The sequence below is a fragment of the Ahaetulla prasina genome, chromosome 3 (assembly GCF_028640845.1).
Source record: "Ahaetulla prasina isolate Xishuangbanna chromosome 3, ASM2864084v1, whole genome shotgun sequence".
NCBI lineage: Eukaryota > Metazoa > Chordata > Lepidosauria > Squamata > Colubridae > Ahaetulla > Ahaetulla prasina.
Window position 1 is genome coordinate 61,847,217 of NC_080541.1, and position 21,769 is coordinate 61,868,985.

The following is a 21,769-nucleotide window of genomic DNA, read 5'->3' on the forward strand; positions in this document are numbered from 1 at the left end:
GACGGTTTAATCTGTGTTTTTATTTATGGGGGTGTATTGTAGCTTTGAAATCTGCTTCCAGGTAACTGGCTAGTAGCAATATCAATCCAAAGTATTGTATCTTGTTTTCTTTTAATCTTATCCAGCAGCTTTTAAATCAGTCCACTGATCACATCCGTGACATTTTCTTCCTCCCCATCCCCTTCAAAGCGTTGTCTGCTGTTGTTGTACTTGGAAATTTGAGCCCTCCGCCGGCAGGACGCGCGCTGAGAGAAAAATGGGCGGGAACGCAATGTTGCTTCTGTTCATTTCGCAACCTGGAAATGCTGAAGGGCCAGCCGCGAGTCCAGCGCGCCGATCCAAGAATGGCAACTGCGTCTTCCGAAATACGCTGAAGCGCAGCTATTTTGTAAGCCTTGGATTTGGGTGAGGAAAGCTGCAAAAGAAAGCGAGGAGGAGCCGAAGCTATGCTCATGTGACCGCTGGCGGCACAGGGCTGGGGCTGCTGAGAAGTAAGCTGAAAAGCTGCCGCTTTTGCCCGTTTTTGGAACTAGGTAACAAGCGAGAGAGACCGGAGGATTCGCTCCTCTCAAGGATGCGAAGCCGCCTCGCCCCAAACAGATGATGGCGATACGAGAGCTGAAAGTCTGTCTGCTTGGAGTAAGTAGCGACCGAAAGAAAAAAAAAAATACGAGGGGGAGGGAGGGGGTTCTGGGAAGGAGACGCTGAATTCTGGGTAGCAAGTGAAGATTTTAACCAAACAGCGTCCCGCACAAACGACCGACAGAGCGCGAGCCGAACGGAGGAAGGACGGGCGCTGCAAAGCAGCTTGGCAAGCCTGCGATTTATAAAACAGCTTTCTTTGTCTTGCTTTTGGCACATTCTAGTTCGGATACGGAGTGGCTTTCCGCTCACTTTACTTTTTCGATTTGCTTGCTGGGAATTTTGGCAGCTTAGGCAGTTAGACTAAATAAGGATTAAGCGGGCATACTTTCCTCCTCCTCCTCGTCCGAGATTTGTTCCAGTTACATTCTACTTTTGTCTGTTTTCCTTTTACCTGATGGCAAACGTTTACAACTGTTTTCCTGGGAGACGTGTTTTGGTTCCCGTAGAGATGTCGGAACCCCATTGAATCCTTAACGATGCGGTGCGAACGCAACGTTGAATGCTGCTTTATAGCGAATTAAATAAAAACTTGCAGAAACTGAAATTCATGTGGCAAGCTGATCATATGGAGTAATTTTTCTTTTAACTCTTTTAACCAATTATTAAGAATAGGTAACTACACTCTCACACCTGCATTATGGTCAGATTCACAGATAGGTGTAATTTTTGTACAAATGGTTTAGCATGTTGTTATCTTGTTGGGAAATATCCCTTGAGAAGTATTATTTTTAACTGTTAAAATATAGAAATCTCGTTCTCCTTTCCTTCACTGTCTTCTACAAGTTAAGTATGTTGTGTTTTGTCCTAAATATGGTGTTTTTGTGGTTTGTATTGAGCAGATAACATTTTGAGCTCAGAAAAGAGATTGCTACACAGTTTAACTGATTTTGGCTGTAATTGGACAGAAATTGCTTCAGTGCGAAAAGCAGTTCACCATGAGATGCAACTCAGCAAAAACTGTTTCTTTCTGTGGCTAACCATATCCTCTTTTTAGAATAATTCTCTGCAGTGTTATGGTGAATTCTTCCCAGCTGATAATTTGCAAGCCCACATAGACCAGTTTCAGGGAATTCTTCCTTTCTTTTCCTCCTCTATTTTGTACAGTCATGGTGATTTAATAGTTTAGTTTACACTGCCTAGATTTAGCTCCCATTATTAAGAAAAAACAGTACAGCTATTTATTATGAATAAATTGCACTTCATATTTGCAGCAAAAAAGGTGCCCTTAAATTTGCAAAAATGTGATACTATTTGCAATTCCTTAAACCATTTTCTTGAGATTGCATTCAGTTTTAAAAAGTTGCAGCAACTGCTGTATAAATGCTTCCCGAGAGTACCCTTATCATACAGCCAGATGTTCTGTTCAGACTGAAGTTAACTTAGTTTCTCCTTTGTGGATTCTCCTATTTCTTCTCCCTTCCCACCTAATCCAGGAAAATAAATACCAGTTGTTTTCTGTTTGACGGGGTTGTTTTTTTCAAACACAAAGGAATAGATTACATTTCATACTTCTACTATTGAATCTGTAAAACAAAAAGGGTCAGGTAGTCCAGCCTTTCATGGCAGGCACCCCAGCAGATCACTATAAAATTACTGTTGAAGACAGAGTGGGGACTAGATGAGATTGGTAGCCTGCTAGAGTACACATTAGCCTATTGATGTGGAGGCATTTATATTTATTTATATACTGTATTGAGGCATCTGCTACATATACATATCAGGATTACCACTCATTTTTGTAGGCATAGATTCATATACTTGGAATTGGAATTTTGACTATGGAGTCCTAATCCCATCTCTGGGTAGGAGTCAAAATGAATCTTGCCTCTATTTGTCTACATTCAGTGAAGAAGAACCTTGCTATTTCTCTGTATAATTGGAGTCACTATTGCTCTGCATTTAATGTCAATAATGCAATATCTGCAATGATAGAAAATAGATCTTGGCTATTGTCTATGAAAAATTCATTTAGATGAATAAGTATTACTATATGCCAGGCTGTGAGAAGTAGGTAAAGGAGTTATTTTGGTATGAAAAAGGCAGACAAGATATGGGGGCTTTAAAAGGAAGTGTTTTAATTGACCTGCTACGTGGGACTTTTATTGTTTCGAAGTTTATATTTTTTATACCTGGGTGGGTCTTGCTTCTTGGATTTATTACATATGTGTGTTTAACATCTCAAGGCTATATAGGCCCAAGACTTTCAATCTCTCTTCATGCAACTAGTTTTCAGTCCTTGATGCTAGTTTTTAGTCCTTCAGGTTTAATTTGTAATCAATTTCTAAGATGTCTTTCAAAGTAATTTTGCCCCTGATCTATACCCAATATTTTGATTCTTGTAACATTTATTTCTGTTAAATTTCATTGTTATGTTCTGCCACTTTTCTGTCAACATTGTTTTCATTTTATGAAATGAAATATTTGTTAATTAAGTTATTTACTACTGTATTTTATGTACTTTGTGTCAAGTGCAAATTTAATGAACACATCCCCCACTTCTTCATTCAAGTAATTTATTTAAAAGCTAAAGAAATGAGAGTTTAGGATTTGACTTTATAGCACTCCACTCAATTTGACTTTATAGCACTCCACTAATTCTTCCAATCTGATAAGGAACTATTGATGAGTGTTTTTTCAGTTCAGTTTTTAACCCAAGTATATAGCATTCAATTTTTAGTGGATTGAACTCAGTAATTGATTATCTCAATATCTTTGTATACTTTGTCAGATTTTTTTCTGGAATTAAGGTATATTATAAGTAAAGAATTTCCACAATCTGTTAAGGAAGTTGTTTGATCAAAGAACATGAGACAAGGTTTACCTGTCAAAAATTGTTCTACGATAGATAAATCTGTGTTGAGTTCTTGTAATCACTTTATTGTCCTCAAGATGCTTATAGTTAATATGCTTTATAATCTTGAAACTTCCTAGGTATTGATGTTAATTTGATTGTTCATAGCTTTTCTTCTTTTACTAGATTTTGGGTATAATGGCATTGTACACAACTGATACAACAGAATTTGTAACAAGAGAAAAAGTAGCAGCACTTTCCCGTCTTTAATCAACAGTGTTTCTTCTAATATATTCAAACAAGCATTTGCTTGGCATGGTGATCTGTCGCATTTCTTCAGAGTAATGGAAAATCTGTACCCAGCTTCATTAACTTGTGATGAATTTTCATTCCATATAACTATTTTTTTTATTGGTTATTTAAACCAGATGCCTAACAGTATTTAGAGGAAAACAGTTCCCCATAATATCCCATAATACTAAGATGTGTGCGTATGTGTAAAATATTATCTTTTATAAAAAATACTAATGGAGTCAGGGTGGATAAAAATAGATGATTTAAAAAATTTTTTTTAAAAAATCAGATTTTTTAATTTAAATCTGAATTTTTGATTTTTATCAAAGTTATTTTAATAAAATGCATTTGGAGTAAAAATCATCTAAAGATAGTTTACTATTTAAGATACATTACTAATTTAGTTATTCAGCATGAAATGGAGCTTAGTTATGTAGCATGAAGTTGTATATTCCTGTTCCTGTCAAAAGTGGCGTTCCCCAAGGTAGTGTTCTTGGACCAACACTCTTCATACTATACATAAATGATCTCTGTGACTTAATCTCAAGTTATTGTGTTCTCTTTGCTGACGATGTCAAACTATTTAATACCACTAATAATACTTCTATCCTTCAAGAAAACCTCGACTTAATTTCTGATTGGTCTAAAACTTGGCAATTCCAAATCTCAACCAGCAAATGCTCAGTCTTACATATTGGAAAAAAGAACCCCAACATCAACCCCAACTTGATGGACATTACCTAACTGACGACCCCCACCCTGTCAAAGATCTTGGAGTTCTCATATCAAATGACCTTAATGCCAAAGCCCACTGCAACTACATAGCAAAAAAGGCCCTAAGAGTTGTAAACCTAATTTTACGCAGCTTCTTTTCAAAAAACTCTACACTACTAACTAGAGCATACAAAACATTTGCCAGACCTATTCTTGAATATAGCTCATCTGTTTGGAACCCATACCACATCTCTGACATAAACACAATAGAACAAGTCCAGAAATATTTTACTAGAAGAGTTCTTCACTCCTCCGAAAACAACAAAATACCTTATACCGACAGACTTGAAATCCTGGGATTAGAAAACTTACAACTCCGTCGACTTCGACATGACCTGTGTTTAACACACAGTCATCTATTGCAATATCCTTCCTATAAAAGACTACTTCAGCTTCAATCGCAATATTACAAGAGCAAAAAATAGATTCAAGCTAAATGTCAACCGCTTCAAACTTGATTGCAGAAAATATGACTTCTGTAACAGAGTTGTTAACGCTTGGAACTCATTACCTGACTCCATAGTCTCTACTCAAAATCCCAAAATCTTCAACCAAAAGCTGTCTACTGTTGACCTCACCCCATTCCTGAGAGGACTATAAGGGGCGTGCATAAGAGCACAAACGTGCCTACCGTTCCTGTCCTATTGTTCCCTTCATTATATCCAATTAATATAGTTGATGCATAATTTTAATTATATATATATATATATATATATTTTCTTCAAGATATGCTGTTTTATCTATGACATTTGTTTGTGTATACTGTTGTGACAAAATAAAATTAAAAAAAAAATATTCTGCAGTATTGGACTGTCTGTGAGTCAACAGCAGGTCAGAAAAGGAGCTGCTGCCGAACAGACATGACAGTTGTTCTTTAAAAATTATGATTTAAATTGACTTGATTTAAATCAAATCCACCTTGAATGGAGTGTTGAACATTATTTTCTCAATGTAAATCCAACATTTTTTCCGGTAAAAATTGTGTTTCATAAATTGTGTTTCAGTACTTTTATTTAGAAACATAGCCTTTTTGATCTTAAGCAAAATGAAATGCATTAACTTAATATCTACTTAAGTTTTACTGAACATATTACATATTAATCTGCATAGGATTGTGACTTTAGTATTTCGAAAGGCTAATACCTTAGAAAAAAACTTTACTACCATAATAGAATAGAATAGAATAGAATTTATTGGCCAAGTGTGATTGGACACACAAGGAATTTGTCTTGGTGCATATGCTCTCAGTGTACATAAAAGAAAAGATACGTTCATCAAGGTACAACATTTACAACACAATTGATGATCAATATATCAATATAAAATCATAAGGATTGCCAGCAACAAGTTATATTCATACAGTCATAAGTGGAAAGAGATTGGTGATGGGAACTATGAAACGATTAATAGTAGTGCAGATTCAGTAAATAGTCTGACAGTGTTGAGGGAATTATTTGTTTAGCAGAGTGATGGCCTTCGGGAAAAAACTGTTCTTGTGTCTAGTTGTTCTGGTGTGCAGTGCTCTATAGCATCGTTTTGAGGGTAGGAGTTGAAACAGTTTATGTCCAGGATGCGAGGGATCTGCAAATATTTTCACGGCCCTCTTCTAATAGTAATTCTTTCTAATAGTAAAGTTAGATATTCAAGTATTTTTTAACATTGAGAAATGACGGGATACTTAAGCTTATACAATTTTTCAGAATATAAACAAACTTGCTTGGAGTAGTAACTACTGGGTACATGTTTTTTAAAATTTAAATAAAATTTAGTCTAGGAAAACACACTTTAATCATGGTATATTGATATTACATTTCATGAAAGCAATCACTTTTAATAGAAATGTTAACATCTTTCTAAACTAGACCAAGTTTTTAGGAACAGCTGTTAGAACTGAGATGTTGAGGGCTCCTAATAATAAAGTAATAAAGTATATAATTTTACAGCTAATGCTATATAAATAAATGTTTTTACTGGCCAAACTATTTTTACTGCAACTGTAATTATTTATTTATGAGAATTTATATGGCCACTCATTCGCTTTCAGTGACTCTGGGTGGCTTAAAAATAAAAAACCAATATACAAATAGTAAAAACAATAATCCTCCCCCCACCTCTTTTGCTCATAAGTTGACCATTTTTGCCAGGATCATCATGCACAACACAATCATTAAACAAATCCCATGGTTGTTAAATGAATCTAGCATATACAATGGACAAAGCAACTGATCATAAATGCAAGCCAGTTGCCTAGTGTCCAAAATGCAGTTAGATGATCCATGTGGATATGCAGCATTCATGACTTCAAGAATGATCATAAGTAGCTTTTTTAAGTTTTAACAGAAAAAAACCAAGTTTTAACAGAATAACAGAGTTGGAAGGGACCTCAGAGATCTTCTGGTCCAACTCCCTGCCCAAGCAGGAGACCTTATACCATTCCAGACAAATGTCTGTCCAATCTCTTCTTGAAAACCTCCAGTGATGAAAGACTTACAACTTCTAGAGGCAAGCTGTTCCACTGGTTAATGGTTCTCTCTGTCAGGAAATTTCTCCTTAGTTCTAGGTTGCTTCTCTCTTTGATTAGTTTCCATCCGTTGCTTCTTGTCCTGCCTTCAGGTGCTTTGGAGAATAGGTTGACCCCCTGTTCTTTGTGGCAGCCCCTTAAATACTGGAATGCTGCTATCATGTAACCCCTAGTCCTTCTTATCACTAGACTAGACATCCCCAATTCCTGCCACCATCCAACATATGTTTTACCCTCCAGTCCCATAATCATTTTTGTTGCTCTTCTCTGCACTCTCCAGAGTCTTCTGGATCACACCCTTGTTGCAAAGCACAAAAAAGCTGAAAGGAGATTTTGGTATCGTCATAAGGGTAGTATTTGGAGGAGCCAAAAAACTTTCAGAGGCTTTTCCTCTAAACTAAAATTAAATTACTAAACTGAAAACTAAACCTAAGCCTTTTCTAATTTCATTACTGGCCTCGTCACCACTGAAAAGTTTTGGCTCAATTTGGATCCCTGTTCTTGATGCCATCGGGTTGGTGACCACCAATGCAATTATTTTGATCTTGTCATCGTCAGCCATGGATTGCTCTCCTGAGAAAATACTGTTAGATACCAACATTTATAAGCCATCCATATGCCCAGCAATACGATTGCTGTCTCGTTTGTTAGAAAGTTTACATAGTTTTCTTTTGGTCAATGGAGGATTTTCAATCTGTTGGATTAAAAAAAATGGCAAAACTCCTGTTTTTCGTTAAGGAATCCCTCAGTTTTATGTCTTCTAAACACAGGGCTGGATAGATGGACCTAACCTTTTGAGATTTAAAATCCTCAGAATTTCAGATAGTCTGACCAAAACAGATCAACCATTTTTCACTTGTGGCTTCTACTCCCTCAGAGGTGGATTCATACTGCCTACAGTTTCTTGAGCATCACAACGCATGTTCTTCCTCTCTTATGTGGACATGTGCACAAGGAGGCACAACTTCCACAGCAATGGTGTAATGCTCCCCCTCACCTGCCAGCAAACAGCTGTCTTTTTTAAAAAAATTTTTTAGCAAGGATAGGAGATACCTTCAATCCAGTTTTCTGGAAGCAGAGCAAGAACCTCTTGGAGAAGACAATATGGAGGGCTACGCTAAAAACCCAAGAGAAATGGGGGGCGATACCAGATGAGGGACGAAAGCATCTTCCTTAGGAAGTTTTTTCAAGCATGACCATCTTGTAGGGGAGACTGACAAAACTTTGAAGGGTTAAGCAAGGACTTCCTATACATCCAAGAAATCAGAAGGACATCAATGGGAAGCCATCCATCAGTTGCTTACCGTTTGAACAATAATACGAGTACCTTAGTTAAAAAAAAGTTTACTGAATTGTTTTTGAAGTTGTTCATGGTTCTAAAGAAAAACATGGAAAACTTTTGAACGTCAAACCATTTAATAAGTTAATCAGACATCAGAATTTCAAGTGGAAATAGACTGATTTGCAGAATATTTATCGGAGAGTCTTTGCTCAGATAATGGCAGGGATTTTGTGCAGAAAATTTTCAGTTTGGTAGTTTTATCATACTTTACTGCTTTATTGCCTATTGCTCAATATTGTTTCAAATATTATAATAAAAATATTTTTCTCTACACAGAGCTTTTGTTTCTTTGAATGTATTGTTCAAACTGCATAAAATAGTTTAAATATACTTTTCCTTGCATCAAATAATATAATCCAAATACTTTTGCAGTCTGTAGATTCTGAGATGAATATACTAATTGAAATTATTAGGAAATTAATTCATAGGATGCAATAAGAAAATATTTCAATTTAAAATATCCTGAATAGCTATCCTGTAAAGCAGAGGTGGGGAACTTTGATCCTTTTATGACTTGTGGACTTCAACTCCCAAAATTGGAATTCTGGGAGTTGAAGTCCACAAGTCATAAAGGGGCCATTGTTCCCCACCTCTGCAAAACTGTGATTTTAAGCCATTTGTCCTCTTCCCCTTATCCCCAAGGATGACCTTCAATAAGGATTTTCTACATTGTTAGAGAAAGATCATGAATAGCACTCATTTAAGTTTTATTTCCAACAACTCTTCTAGAATTGTCCTTGAATGCAACAAAAGTATAGTTAGTTTGCAAGTTGCAGTTATTGACAGCTGTATTCAGACATTTCCTCTAAGTCTAAAAAGTACTTGGAACTTGGAAATGTGGTTAAAGGCATGGAAAAAAATAGTAGAATTGCTACATCCAATCAGCTGATAATGATTAAATGCTTTTTTGGAATGGCAATAAGAGGAAATGTAAATTTCTCATTATTTATTTATTGGCTCTTCTTTACCATTTTACATACATAACATGTTTCCTTAGCACCTTACATTTGTATGTCCATGCATGCCACATATCTGAGCAGCTGAAGGAATCAAGACTGCTTTCTTCCTGGGTCCTGCTTGATGGCATTTTTTAATTGAGGGGACTCAATACAAGCAGAACAGGCAGACACTATAGGAGAAAAGCAGTTCTCTTGTTTAAAGCTTTCTCTTGTGGCAAGATAAGTGACTGCGTGGATGTAGAGAGGGTCCATATTGACAATTATTCACAGAAAGTATAAGTGGTATTTGCTACATCCTTTCAGTTTGAATTATACCTAAAATATTCATAATGTGTTTAACTGGAAATAAATATCCTTGATACCTATCTATAAGTAATTTCTTTTAGGATAAATATATTAGCCATTTTACTTGTTATGGAGCGAGACTAATTTTATTTAATGAAACAAATTGTTGATTACAGAAAGAGAAAAGGTGAACTTGCAACACTTTAATGAACATTTCTGAATTTTGATTTTGTTAAACATCATTTTGTCCCATCTTAATAAAATGTTGTCTAACCTATGTTTGAAAAGTGAATAATAGCAACAGGAAAGGAACATGCAAAAGCGTAGATTGATCCATATGCCACAGAGTATTTCATTTTAGAAATGAACATATAGCCATGGTTTAAAGTAACATCATTGGCTTTATTTTTAAGGAATTGAATAGATTATTAGCAAAGGAATAAAATGGACTCTTGCCTATTCCATATAGACCTTTTAAATTTTATCCAGCCTATATGCCAAACTTTATAAATATTTTCCTAGAGTCAGACAAGCACATCTACAGTACTTCCAATTAACATGAATACATGAATGGAGCATGCTGATTAACACGTAATACATGAATGGAGCATGCAGGATGCATTGGTATGGACCCCAAGAATCTTAAAATAAATTATGTACAGATTATTTCAACAGTTTATAGAATACAGTGAATTTAGTAATATTTCACCAGAATTATTACTTAGAACCTGTTAAATTAGTTGTCTATGTGTACGTGTGTACTTTTGAATCAATCTTGAGTCCTGGCAACAGCCTAAACTAGCCTAGACTAGGGTTTTCTTGGAAATATTTTTGGAAGTGGTTTCCCATTACCGTATATACTCGAGTATAAGCCGAGTTTTTCAGCACGTTTTTTGTGCTGAAAAACGTCCCCTCGGCTTATACTCGGGTCTATACGGCTTATACTCGAGTTTTTTTTTTTTTTTAAGCCCCTCGGCTTATACTCGAGTATATACGGCTTATACTCGAGTTTTTTTTTTCCTTTTTTTCACATTTTACCGGACGGCGCGGGGAAGCCCTGCCGGTGCAGTGAGAGGGCGGGCGGGGAGCCGCCAGCCTTCTCAGCTGAGGAGGAGGTTTCCCCAACCGGTAGGTGCCTCATTTCCCACCCTCGGCTTATACTCGAGTCCCCAGTTTACCCCAGTTTTTGGGGTAAAATTGGGGACCTCGGCTTATACTCGGATCGGCTTATATTCGAGTATATACGGTACTTTCTTCCTAGAGCTGAGAGAGATTGACTGCCCAAAGTAGATTAATTATGAAAATTTCAGCTACTGCTTTGGGAATTCCCCTATTGGAGAAGCTAATGGTGCAGCATTTCTATATTCTGATTTTCTTCAGCCATTTTCTTACAAAGTACAGGACAGCGTTTTAAGTAAATATACCTTAAACCAGTGGCCCCCAACCTTTTGGGCACCAGGGTTTGGTTCCATGGAGAGAGATTTTTCCATGAACCAGAGAGGGCATGGTTTTGTGTGCTTTCTGCCTCCCACGGATGGGGCTTTGCTTGTTTGTGCTGCCCGGTTTCTGGCATGTTGTGGCCCGGTACTGGTCCAAAGACTGGAGGTTGGGGACTCCTGCCCCTGCCCTAAACTTAAGGGTTTTTTCATTTAAAACAGATGAGCGTTCAGGACAATATTGGGCTGATTCTTCCTTTCTTAAATTTTAGGATACTGGAGTTGGCAAATCAAGTATAGTTTGTCGATTTGTTCAGGATCATTTTGACCACAATATTAGCCCTACTATTGGGTAAGTACCATGTATAGTTAAGTTAAATAAACACTGATGAATTCCTTCGTAATTTAAAGTAGGGAAACTTCAATATTCAAGATAGCTGTATTTGTATTACGGGTTCCATCCCTATTTTAACATGGAATATTATTGAGTGGACAAGTTACCACCTTCTGCAATTAATGCCAACTGCAAACTACTTGAATTTTTCTGCAATTTTTTGTTGAGCTCCCACAACTTCCACAACACTACCCAAACCAAGCAATTTAGGCCTATTTTGGGGTAGGGGATTATATATTTTTAAGGGTAGAGATGAGAGGAATATTCTCCTATTCCCATTCCCAGTTTTAAAATTCTGAAAAGTGGGCAGAAGGATTGATCTTGCCTATTACAATTACACTTATATCTTACATATTTTTATCCTGCCTTTATTTTTTATAAATACTTCAAAGTGGTGACTATACCTAATATTCCTTCCTTATCCTATTTCCTCTACAACAACAACCCTGTAAGGTGAGTTGGGCTGAAAGTCACCCAGATGGCTTTCATACCTAAGGCAGGATTAGAACTCACCGTTTCCTAGTTTCTAACCTGGTGTCTTAACTGCTACATCGAACTGGCTCTTTATGCCAGAAGCTGACTTTTTATGGCTCTCCAGAAGGTTTGGATGTATAGTAGTTATGATTTTTTTTCTGTAAATTATTGACTACTCTGATTTAAACCCATAGTTTTTGAAAAGTGCTTTTCATTTATAATTTATTTATTTATACTTCACATTTCTAAGGCTGACCAGCTCAACAGTGAATCTAGGCAACTGTCAAAAGCAACCACTGTCCCTAAAACAAACAATGGGAAGGGAACAAATATACACTATATCAAATGAATGTACCAGAGGTTAGAGTAAATGTTGAGTTCACAGAACTTGTTTTTAGTATTGCAGGAGCAAAAACAATGAAAAGAGAGGCTGTCTCTCAAATAACCAGGCCCTGTGCCATGAAGAACTGTACAGATGATAGTCAGCACCTTGGATTGCGTCCAGAAATTCACTGGTAATCAGTGCTGCTCACATAGCAGACATATTACATCAGTATTTTAAGGCAGGCCCATGACGGTTTGTGTCATTGAATTCTGGATCAGTTGTAACTTCTAAGTGGGCTTCAAGGGCACTCCTGTACAGGACATATTGCAGTAGTCCATGCACAAGTGACTAAGGCATTAATGAATGTGAGATGAAATTACCACTGAAGGGAAATGGGCACTTGGCACATTAGGACAATATGTGCAAATGACTTCCTGGCCACAGTCACTACCTATTCTTTGAGCAGGATCTGTAAGTTCAGAAGGACTCCCAATTCACAAACCACTTTTGTAGGGAAAGTACAACTTTACTCAAAATTAAAGATAGAAATATCTGGTACTGGAAAAATCATGAAGTTATAGTTACTTGTATTTGTAAGGGTTGAGTTAAGCCAGTTCCTTCCCATCCAGATCTTAGCAGCCTCCAGATTCTGTGACAAGACTCAACAGCATCACCTAGATGCAGGAGTTGAAATACACATCTGAGTATCATCAACCTACTAATGATGCTTTAGTTACCACTTCAATGTTAAACAGGAGTGATAAGAACATTGAATCTTAGGTATCCACAACTAGAAGCATTGGGCTTGACCTTTGCCCCAGTTACTGATGATTGGAAGCACCCAAAGGAAAGTAGTTGGTCCAGAAATATATCATGATCAACAGTACTTGAAAATTAAAGAGAACTAGAATGGTCATTCATCCCTATCCTAGCTCTATCATATCAATGATCATAGTGCCCTGACTGAAATAGATAATCAGGTTTTTTGGAAACTTCAGCCTGACCATTTTCTCAGCAATTTTCACCTCAAAGGGGAGGTTGGGTGAAAATTATCCAGAATTACAGGTTCGGCAATAGTTTCTATGGTGAGGGCTGTGGAAGAATTTAGCTCCAGTTGATAAGAAGGAATAAGAAAGAAACAGGTTGCTCAGCTCTGGAAAAGTAGAAAGCATGAGAAACAGATTCAGAACAGTCTCATCTTGACTTTGTTGTTAAAAAGGCGCAGTGAAGGTTTTGGACACGCTTTCAGGATTCTGTTAATACAATGTACACCCTACAACAAAATAGCATTCCTAGAATATCTGCATGTCTGTTCCTTGACCTTGCCTTTCCTGGTACATCACTCTTCTTTGTCATACAACCATACCAGGTGGATATTAAGCCTTGAAACTGATCCTTCTGAAAATCCCCAAGCTTCTGAAATACCATTAGGGTCTCACATTCCAGGTTTGTCTGGGGGAATGAAAGATGTTCAGGTTTCTTAGATAACCAATTTTTATTTTCTTTCAGCCGTACACCATTCATAAATTCTTATATTTTTCTAATTCCTTCCAGTTTTAAAATCAACATTCAGCTAGTGAATTGTTGATTTGGGCCTTAGTAACTCATTTATTATTTTGTATAATTCATTGAGAAAGCGGGAAATAATTATCCAGATGATGGTAATGATTTATACAGGAACTATTAACCAACATTATTAGCATGCAGAAAAAAGACTTAATTTTCACCAGGATAAGAGAGCCAGGATAGTATGGCTTCCAAAGCTGACAATTTTCTTTTTTATTTAGAATTAAATATAGCTTAGAATAAAGATTCCTGTTTTACTTAATCTCTCATCTACCTGGATGTTATTGAAAATCAAATTATAATATTTATGACTGATCAGCTGAAATTTCCTAGGTATGTATCTGCTTGTGGTCAAGGACCACAAGAGCCGAGGTGGCGCAGTGGTTAGAGTGCAGCACTGCAGGCTACTTCAGCTGACTGCTAGCTGCAATTCGGCAGTTCAAATCTCTCTGACTCAAAAGCTGAATCAGCCTTCCATCCTTCCGAGGTCGGTAAAATGAGGACCCAGACTGTTGGGACCAATATGCTGACTCTGTAAACCTCTTAGAGAGGGCTATAAAAGCACTATGAAACGGTATATAAGTCTAACTGCTCTTGCTATTGCTATTGACTTAAAAGAACAATTTCATTTTGCAACTCATCACATTTTAACAGGATAGGATAGTGTAGTTTAAGTGGCTACTATGTCATTCTTCTTCATTAATCCTTCTAGAATCTCAAATTTTACAAATGTGAATTCTTTTCAGAAAAAACTTATTTTTTTATTTAAAAATAGCACTACATGTATGCATCATTATGTTTAATTTAACTTTTAGATTGCCTGTAATATCTGTAAAATGTTTGCTATTTCTCAAACATTAAGAAGAAAATATTTGTTTTCTGCCTTGTAAAGATTAGATTCCTGAAACTATTGTTTTCTTAATTAGCAAATACATGCACAGTAATTTAATGTAACTCTGCTTATGTGTAACTCTTCTTGCAAATTTTAGAGCTTCTTTTATGACTAAAACAGTCTCTTGTGGGAATGAGCTTCATAAATTTCTAATCTGGGACACAGCAGGTCAGGAGAGGGTGAGTATGAGTTTTATCTAAAGACAGTTGCATGCTATATTTTGTATTGTTAATAAAGCAGAGGGAACCAACATAGATGCTGAAGGTAAGAAGGCATGGTATGTTTTTATTGTTTTAAACATCACAGTAATCTAGATTCTGTTTCAACAGAAACAGTTGTATAGTAGAGATTAAGCAAACAGAACACTAAATCATCAACAGATTGACACTTTCAGAATCATAATAATATGCAGCCAAGAATAGAATAGAATAGAATAGAATAGAATAGAATAGAATTTATTGGCCAAGTGTGATTGGACACACAAGGAATTTGTCTTGGTGCATACGCTCTCTGTGTACATAAAAGAAAAGATACCTTCATCAAGGTACAACATTTACAACTCTTAATGATAGTCATAGGGTACAAATAAGCAATCAGGAAACAATATCAGTATAAATCATAAGGTACATCACTTAATGGTAGTCATAGGGAACAAATAAGCAATCAAATCATATTAGTAAACAGTCAGTATAAATCTTAAGGATACCAGCAACAGGGTTGCAGTCATACAGTCATAAGTGGGAGGAGATGGGTGATAGGAACAATGAGAAGATTAATAGTAATATAGATTTAGTAAATAGTTTGACATTGTTGAGGGAATTATTTGTTTAGCAGATTGATGTCAGTTGGGAAAAAAACTGTTCTTGTATCTAGTTGTTCTGGTGTGCAGTGCTCTATAGCATAGTTTTGAGGGTAGGAGTTGAAACAGTTTATGTCCAGGATGTGAGGGATCTGTAAATATTTTCACAGCCCTCTTTTTGACTCGTGCAAGTATACAGGTCCTCAATGGAAGGCAGGTTGGTAGCAATTGTTTTTTCTGCAGTTCTAATTATCCTCTGAAGTCTGTGTCTCTCTTGTTGGGTTGCAGAACCAAACCAGACAGTTATAGAGGTGCAAATGACAGACTGAAAAATTCCTCTGTAGAACATCATGCTATTAATTCAAACCTCTAATTTCTTGCCATTTGCCCTGTTGACAAAACTGCTCAGCTTATCAGTTGGCTTGACCATGTCTGAAAGTTTTGAAAGTTAGTTTAAAAGAGGGATTATGTAACTAATTTAACAATGCTAATTTGTTTATATGTGTATGTATAAGTTGTTCTGGTATGATCAAGTTGGTACATTGCTCTGTACTTAATTAGTATCATGGTTGAGATACGTTTTTCCCTTGCTAATGTAGTTTTATTTGACAATGGCAAGTAAAGTTCTTAGTTAACTTAATGACATCTTGTTTGCTAAGCCTTCCATTACAGTTTCTTGAGCACAGAATGCTATTACTGATTTCTACCAGTAGCTTATTGTTGCTCCATCTAATTATCATACTTTGCTGAAAATATAAGATTTCCTGATCTTTGGAGGAAAAGGAAATATTTTATCTCTTCTTCCACATAGCATACTATGCCAAGAAAGCCAAAAAATATTTTTATAGAAGTCTTAGTTTTTTTAAAAAAGTTGTTTTAAGAATGTTAGAACTTAGTAGAATAATCATTGTGAACAAGTATACTGTTTTATGAAAGTCATACAAAAAGTGTTTTTAATGAAATCTTACATGCTTTTTTTTTGTTTCAATTGATTAAATCCCAAATGCCTTTCTTGCATTGCAGAAAATTAACTCTCTTCTTTTTTAAGCTGAAAAATCTGCTCTCTCTCTCTCTGCGTAGGACTGGCAGAACTTGGCGGTGGTATTAAAAGAGGGATCAGCCTAGAATTTTTACATAGCCACAGCCAAACTAAATCAAACCTCCCTTAAATTCCATTGACCCTTATCTAATTCCAAACAGGTGCTAACTGTTAGTTGAGAAGATTTCTGTGCACAGGCATGAGTAGCAATAAATCAGTTTAATTGGACCTTCACATATAGACCTGGTCTTCCATGCCTGACAGAGTATGTATCTCTCTATGTTGTTAGTGTGTGTGTGAGAGAGAAAGAGAGAATAAGAATATTCAGATATTTTTCTCTGATGTTTTCCTGGATCCTTGATTATTTAGCAAGCTCTATGGCTTGAAAAATAATACGTGCTTCCTTAAGTTAAGAAAATTAGAAGTTCTAGTAAGTCTAACAAGAATTGCACTCTCCCTAGAACAGCTACTCTAAAAATGATGATGGATCTCAAATTAGGGCTAGGAGATATTGGTTGGCAGGAACAGGTAACTTTAAAACTACTGGTTTGATGGATGCACATTCAGGTGCAGCTATTCTTTATCTCTTTCACTCATTTTCTGTCTTTTTGTTTGAATACACATCCTTTCTTCAGCTTGAAAATACTTGTTTTGAAGGAAGGGAAAGTAAGAAGAGTTCTCTCTTTTTCTCAGGATAGATTACAGGCCATATAGTTGTGGCCTGTAATCTAGATCCACAAATGTGATTCTACTACTTCAGGAAGTATATTGATTATCAATGTTTTTATCTTTAAAGAGCTGAATGGGCAGAGTTTAAATACCTCCAGGCCTTTCTGCTCTGGGCTGGATCTGTCTATCTCTATCCTGCAAAAGCTGAAAGAGAAACTTGTTAAGATCTCATCACTTGAGTGCCACCTATAGGAATCAACACGTTGCGTCTTCTCTGTGTTAGACTCCTTCTGTGCAAGACTTTGTCCTTGATATTCTGTTAACCTCCTTATGGAGTTTCAGAAGAGTCTTGAAAACCACAGTTCAGGAAAGCAATTGGGATTAATGAGGATGACCTTCCCCATTGCATAGGAAAAAGTATTCTGGAGTGCTATGATTTTATTTTAATGCATGTTGTTACTTGATGTAAATCATTTACAGCTGTTAGATGAGTAAATGTGGGAGGGAAGATAGAGAAGAGATATTAATATAAAACTGTCATACTTTTTTGACCTACATAAGTGCAAGATATAACTTTTTAATTCTTTTTGTTCTATGTTTCATAGTTTCATTCACTGGCACCTATGTACTATCGTGGATCAGCAGCAGCTGTTATAGTTTATGACATAACTAAGCAGGTGAGCTTACTATTATCCCGTTATTGACATTTATTCAAAAAATTGCTCATTGAGTTTTTCTCTCAGCATCCTACTGTGCTGGTTTAGAGAGCAATCCAGCATAAAAGTTAGTAAATCATATTTTCATAAGATTTTTAGACATTGTAAAATCAAGATAACTAAAAGATAACATTATTTTCTTTTAATTTTTTAAACAGAGGTAAGTAATCTTTTGAGATTGAGGGGTTTTAAAGATGACACTAAGTGTACTTTGGGACACTATTTTTTTTACATTATTTGTGCTGAATCTCAGTTTGCCCAAAATGTCAATATGTAATTGATTTTTTAGTTGTTTTTTTGTTGAGCTTCCCCATGTTCAAGCTTCTTACATGTTCCCATTGCCATTTTGTCTTTTACACCTTTGGATTTCCTTTTTCTGTATTGAAACGTCAGCAATCTGATGTCTGGAAGGCTTTAATCTATCTGTGTCATACACATACTCAGAAAGATCCTCAAGTTTTCTTCAGAAGCATGTTGAGTGCCACCTGACCTGAGGGGCCTATTATCCATCACACAATTGACAGTCTCTTTATTCCTGTGGTTTTCTTGGTAAAGTGTAAGTTGTTGTCTTCTCAGAAAGTATGAACTGATGTCTTTGCCATTGTCATTGAAGTGATGCCTACATCACCTTCATATATCAATGCTGCCCAATATGGGTACCTGCTTACCTTAGCAGAACAAATTGAGTGATCTTTGTGCTTTGGATGTCCCTGCTAGAAATACCCTTTGGCTACATACTCCTGGCCTGCTTCATTCACTGTCCAAAGAACACATACCAAACACACATCAGTGGTGGGCTGCTACCGGTTCTCATTGGTTCGTGCGAACTGTTGGTGGAAATTTGGCCAAATTTGTTGAACCATTAGTGATGGCCGGCAGGCCCTGCCCCTGAACCGGTCCCCCGGTCGCTCGCTCACCCCGGCCGCCATGTTTGTCGCCACCATGTTCTTCACGCATGCACATTCCATTGCCTTGCAAGTCCAATGGGATGAGCATGCGCGAAGAATATGGCAATAACAGCAGCTTTTTCCAGCAGTACTTTTTGGCGGCCTGCAGAGAAAGCAGTTGGCAAAGAATCCTTTTTGGAGGCTTTTTATTTATATCCCATAATTTCCTACCTTTTATAAAATACTGAAAAATTGAATATGTATTTTTGATTCCCAGAACATTTTTGTCAAAGTTTTGTCTAATTAAAAATTGGATTATATAGCTATAGTATATTGCCCCAAGTGTTCCTTTTGCAGATGTTATTACTTACCATGAACAAGCCTTTCATTCATAAGCATGTCTGAAAACACAAGTGCTTTCTTTATTTGTTTCTCACATACTTGTATATGTTTTCTGAATATATAGAGAGAGGAAGCATGTGATGTAGAGATTTTTTTATGAACATATATTGTTATGAGTCATGGAGTATCTCTATACAACTTTTGTTGGCTGGCTGTGGTATGATAGCAATAGCACTTAGACATCATACCGTTTCCTAGTGCTTTTACAGCCCCCTCTAAGCAATTTACAGAGTTAGCATATTGCCCCCAACAATCTGGGTCCTCATTTTACCAACCTCGGAAGGATGGAAGGCTGAGTCAACCTTGAGCCGGTAGAACCATATATCTCATTTTACTTGGTATTCTAGATTGTTTGTACCATTATGGATTTTATACATTATACATTGTCTTCAAATATTATGCCTCTATTTAGTAAGTTCATTTTGACTTATGTATTTAATTTAGGATTCATTTCATACACTGAAGAAGTGGGTAAAAGAATTAAAAGAACATGGTCCTGAAAACATTGTAATGGCTATTGCTGGAAACAAGTGTGACCTTTCTGATATTAGGTATATATTCTGATATATTTACAGTTTTCCATTGCTTTTTCTACAATATGACAAATACAGAAATACATTTTTATATGATTTTTAAAATTAAAAAATTGAACCAATGCACATAATAACAAAAATGTTATTTATTGAAATTTATTTAATCTAAGAAATATACACGTCTACAGTTTCAAAGTAACAGTAGTAGTATACTATTCCATCTTAAACATGTTTTACTGTTCTAGCTTTGTATACTTTTTTGTCCAAATTGTTTTATTTATTCACAACTCAATCCTCAAAACTGGGATGCCTTTAATAAAACATTTGGGGATGACCTCACTATGGTGCCCTGCCTTCCTTTATACCAATATTTTTCAAACTTGGTAGCTTTAAGACATGTGGAATTTAACTGCTAGAATTCCCCAGCCAGCATGCTGGCTTGGAAATACTGAGAGTTGAAGTCCATTCATTTTAAAGCTGCCAAATTTGAAAAACACGGTTCTATACTATTAGAATTCTGTCTTGCTGGATATTGTCACTTAGTCCTGTAACAATGGCTTTTTTTTTAATTCGCATTTATATCCCGCCCTTCTCCGAAGACTCAGGGCGGCTTACACTATGTTAGCAATAATCTTCATCCTATTTGTATATTTATATACAAAGTCAACTTATTGCCCCCAACAATCTGGGTCCTCATTTTACCTACCTTATAAAGGAGGAAGGCTGAGTCAACCTTGGGCCTGGTGGGACTAGAACCTGCAGTAATTGCAGGCAGCTGTGTTAATAACAGACTGCATTAGTCTGTTGAGCCACAAGAGGCCCTTGTACTTTGCTTTGCCCATGTACTGCATCTTTTCCCACCATCCCTTTCACACTGCTAGAAAGGGCAACAGCTAAGTTTCTATTATTTGTCTCCAATCCATGTTCACGGTCTTCATAGTTTTCTTCAGCATTGCTGAGTAGACACAAACTTGAGCTTTTCTTCAAGCTCTTTCAACTCTTCCTTCAATAAAAACACAGATTTGCACCTCCATTACATATAACTTGTATATGTACCAACATATACATTGCACATGCCTTCAGTATCACTGCAGGGTGTCCAATTCTGTCCATGGTACTTGGAGGCTTCTTGCATATTCTGTCTGTCAAAATTGTATGTGTACCTGTTTGTTTGCCTTGGTCACAATACACCAAAACTATAGCCTAGATGTGGTCTCTATTCTTAATTATATAAATGACTACAAATGTTTTTTTTCTTTTTTGTATTTGTTAACTTTCTTCTGGGGGAACAACTTACTGTAAGTATGTAATCATTGAGACAGATTTGTTGTTATTGTGTATAAACTTTCTATTGGAACAAACTTCTATTTTTGTTTTTAATAGCAAATCATCTCTTTCACTGGAACATTTTAAATCTATGACTGATGTTAGATTATACAAAAAAACCAGTGAACTCAGCTTTTTAAAAATGAATTATTTTCTGCAAAAGACAACATTTTAGTAGTTGATTAACATATATACTGTAAAACCAACCAGTCCTGTTACAGTACTTATTAATTATTTAATTCATTCGCATATGGGACTCTGGGTGATCACAACAATTAGAAAACATATATATATATATACTGTATAAATAAAACACTCAAATACTTGTGCTAAAACCACTATTAAAAATTCAAATGCAAAACACAGTAAGAAGGTAAATTTAATCAATAATCCAATTCATTATAACCACTGGAAAGGATTCCCACCTTTCAATCAGTTACATCTAGCTTTCTATATATTTTGAAAAGCAAGGGTAAATTTTTGGATAATTGGTGGACAATCTCTTAAATAAACCCAACAAAAAATTAAAGCAGAAAATATTTTGTGTTAAAACATACCAGTAAATTACGGTATATTATCAAAATTTATTGTGTGGATCCAGGTTTTAGGAATAAACATTTCCATATTTGATAATACATTTTATTTCATTTATGTATTATTGCTCAAATTGGCAATATGAATTTCCCCTAATTTTATACTC

At 36.0% G+C, this 21,769-nt stretch overlaps 1 protein-coding gene across 3 annotated transcripts in view; it reads left to right on the forward strand.

Annotated features, from left to right (window-relative positions):
* The first annotated feature begins 281 nt into the window (after positions 1–281).
* The window catches only part of RAB31 (RAB31, member RAS oncogene family), a 30,424-nt gene continuing 8,936 nt past the window's right edge, over positions 282–21,769 (forward strand). For all 3 annotated transcript variants that reach the window (XR_009154150.1, XR_009154151.1, XM_058175249.1), the window contains exons 1-5: positions 282–639; positions 11,320–11,399; positions 14,796–14,877; positions 17,811–17,882; positions 19,655–19,761. Coding sequence is in view for 1 of the 3 variants with exons in the window: in XM_058175249.1 (XP_058031232.1) it covers positions 601–639; positions 11,320–11,399; positions 14,796–14,877; positions 17,811–17,882; positions 19,655–19,761 (380 nt within the window). In the remaining 2 variants the exon portion in view is untranslated. The remainder of the gene's footprint in view (positions 640–11,319; positions 11,400–14,795; positions 14,878–17,810; positions 17,883–19,654; positions 19,762–21,769) is intronic.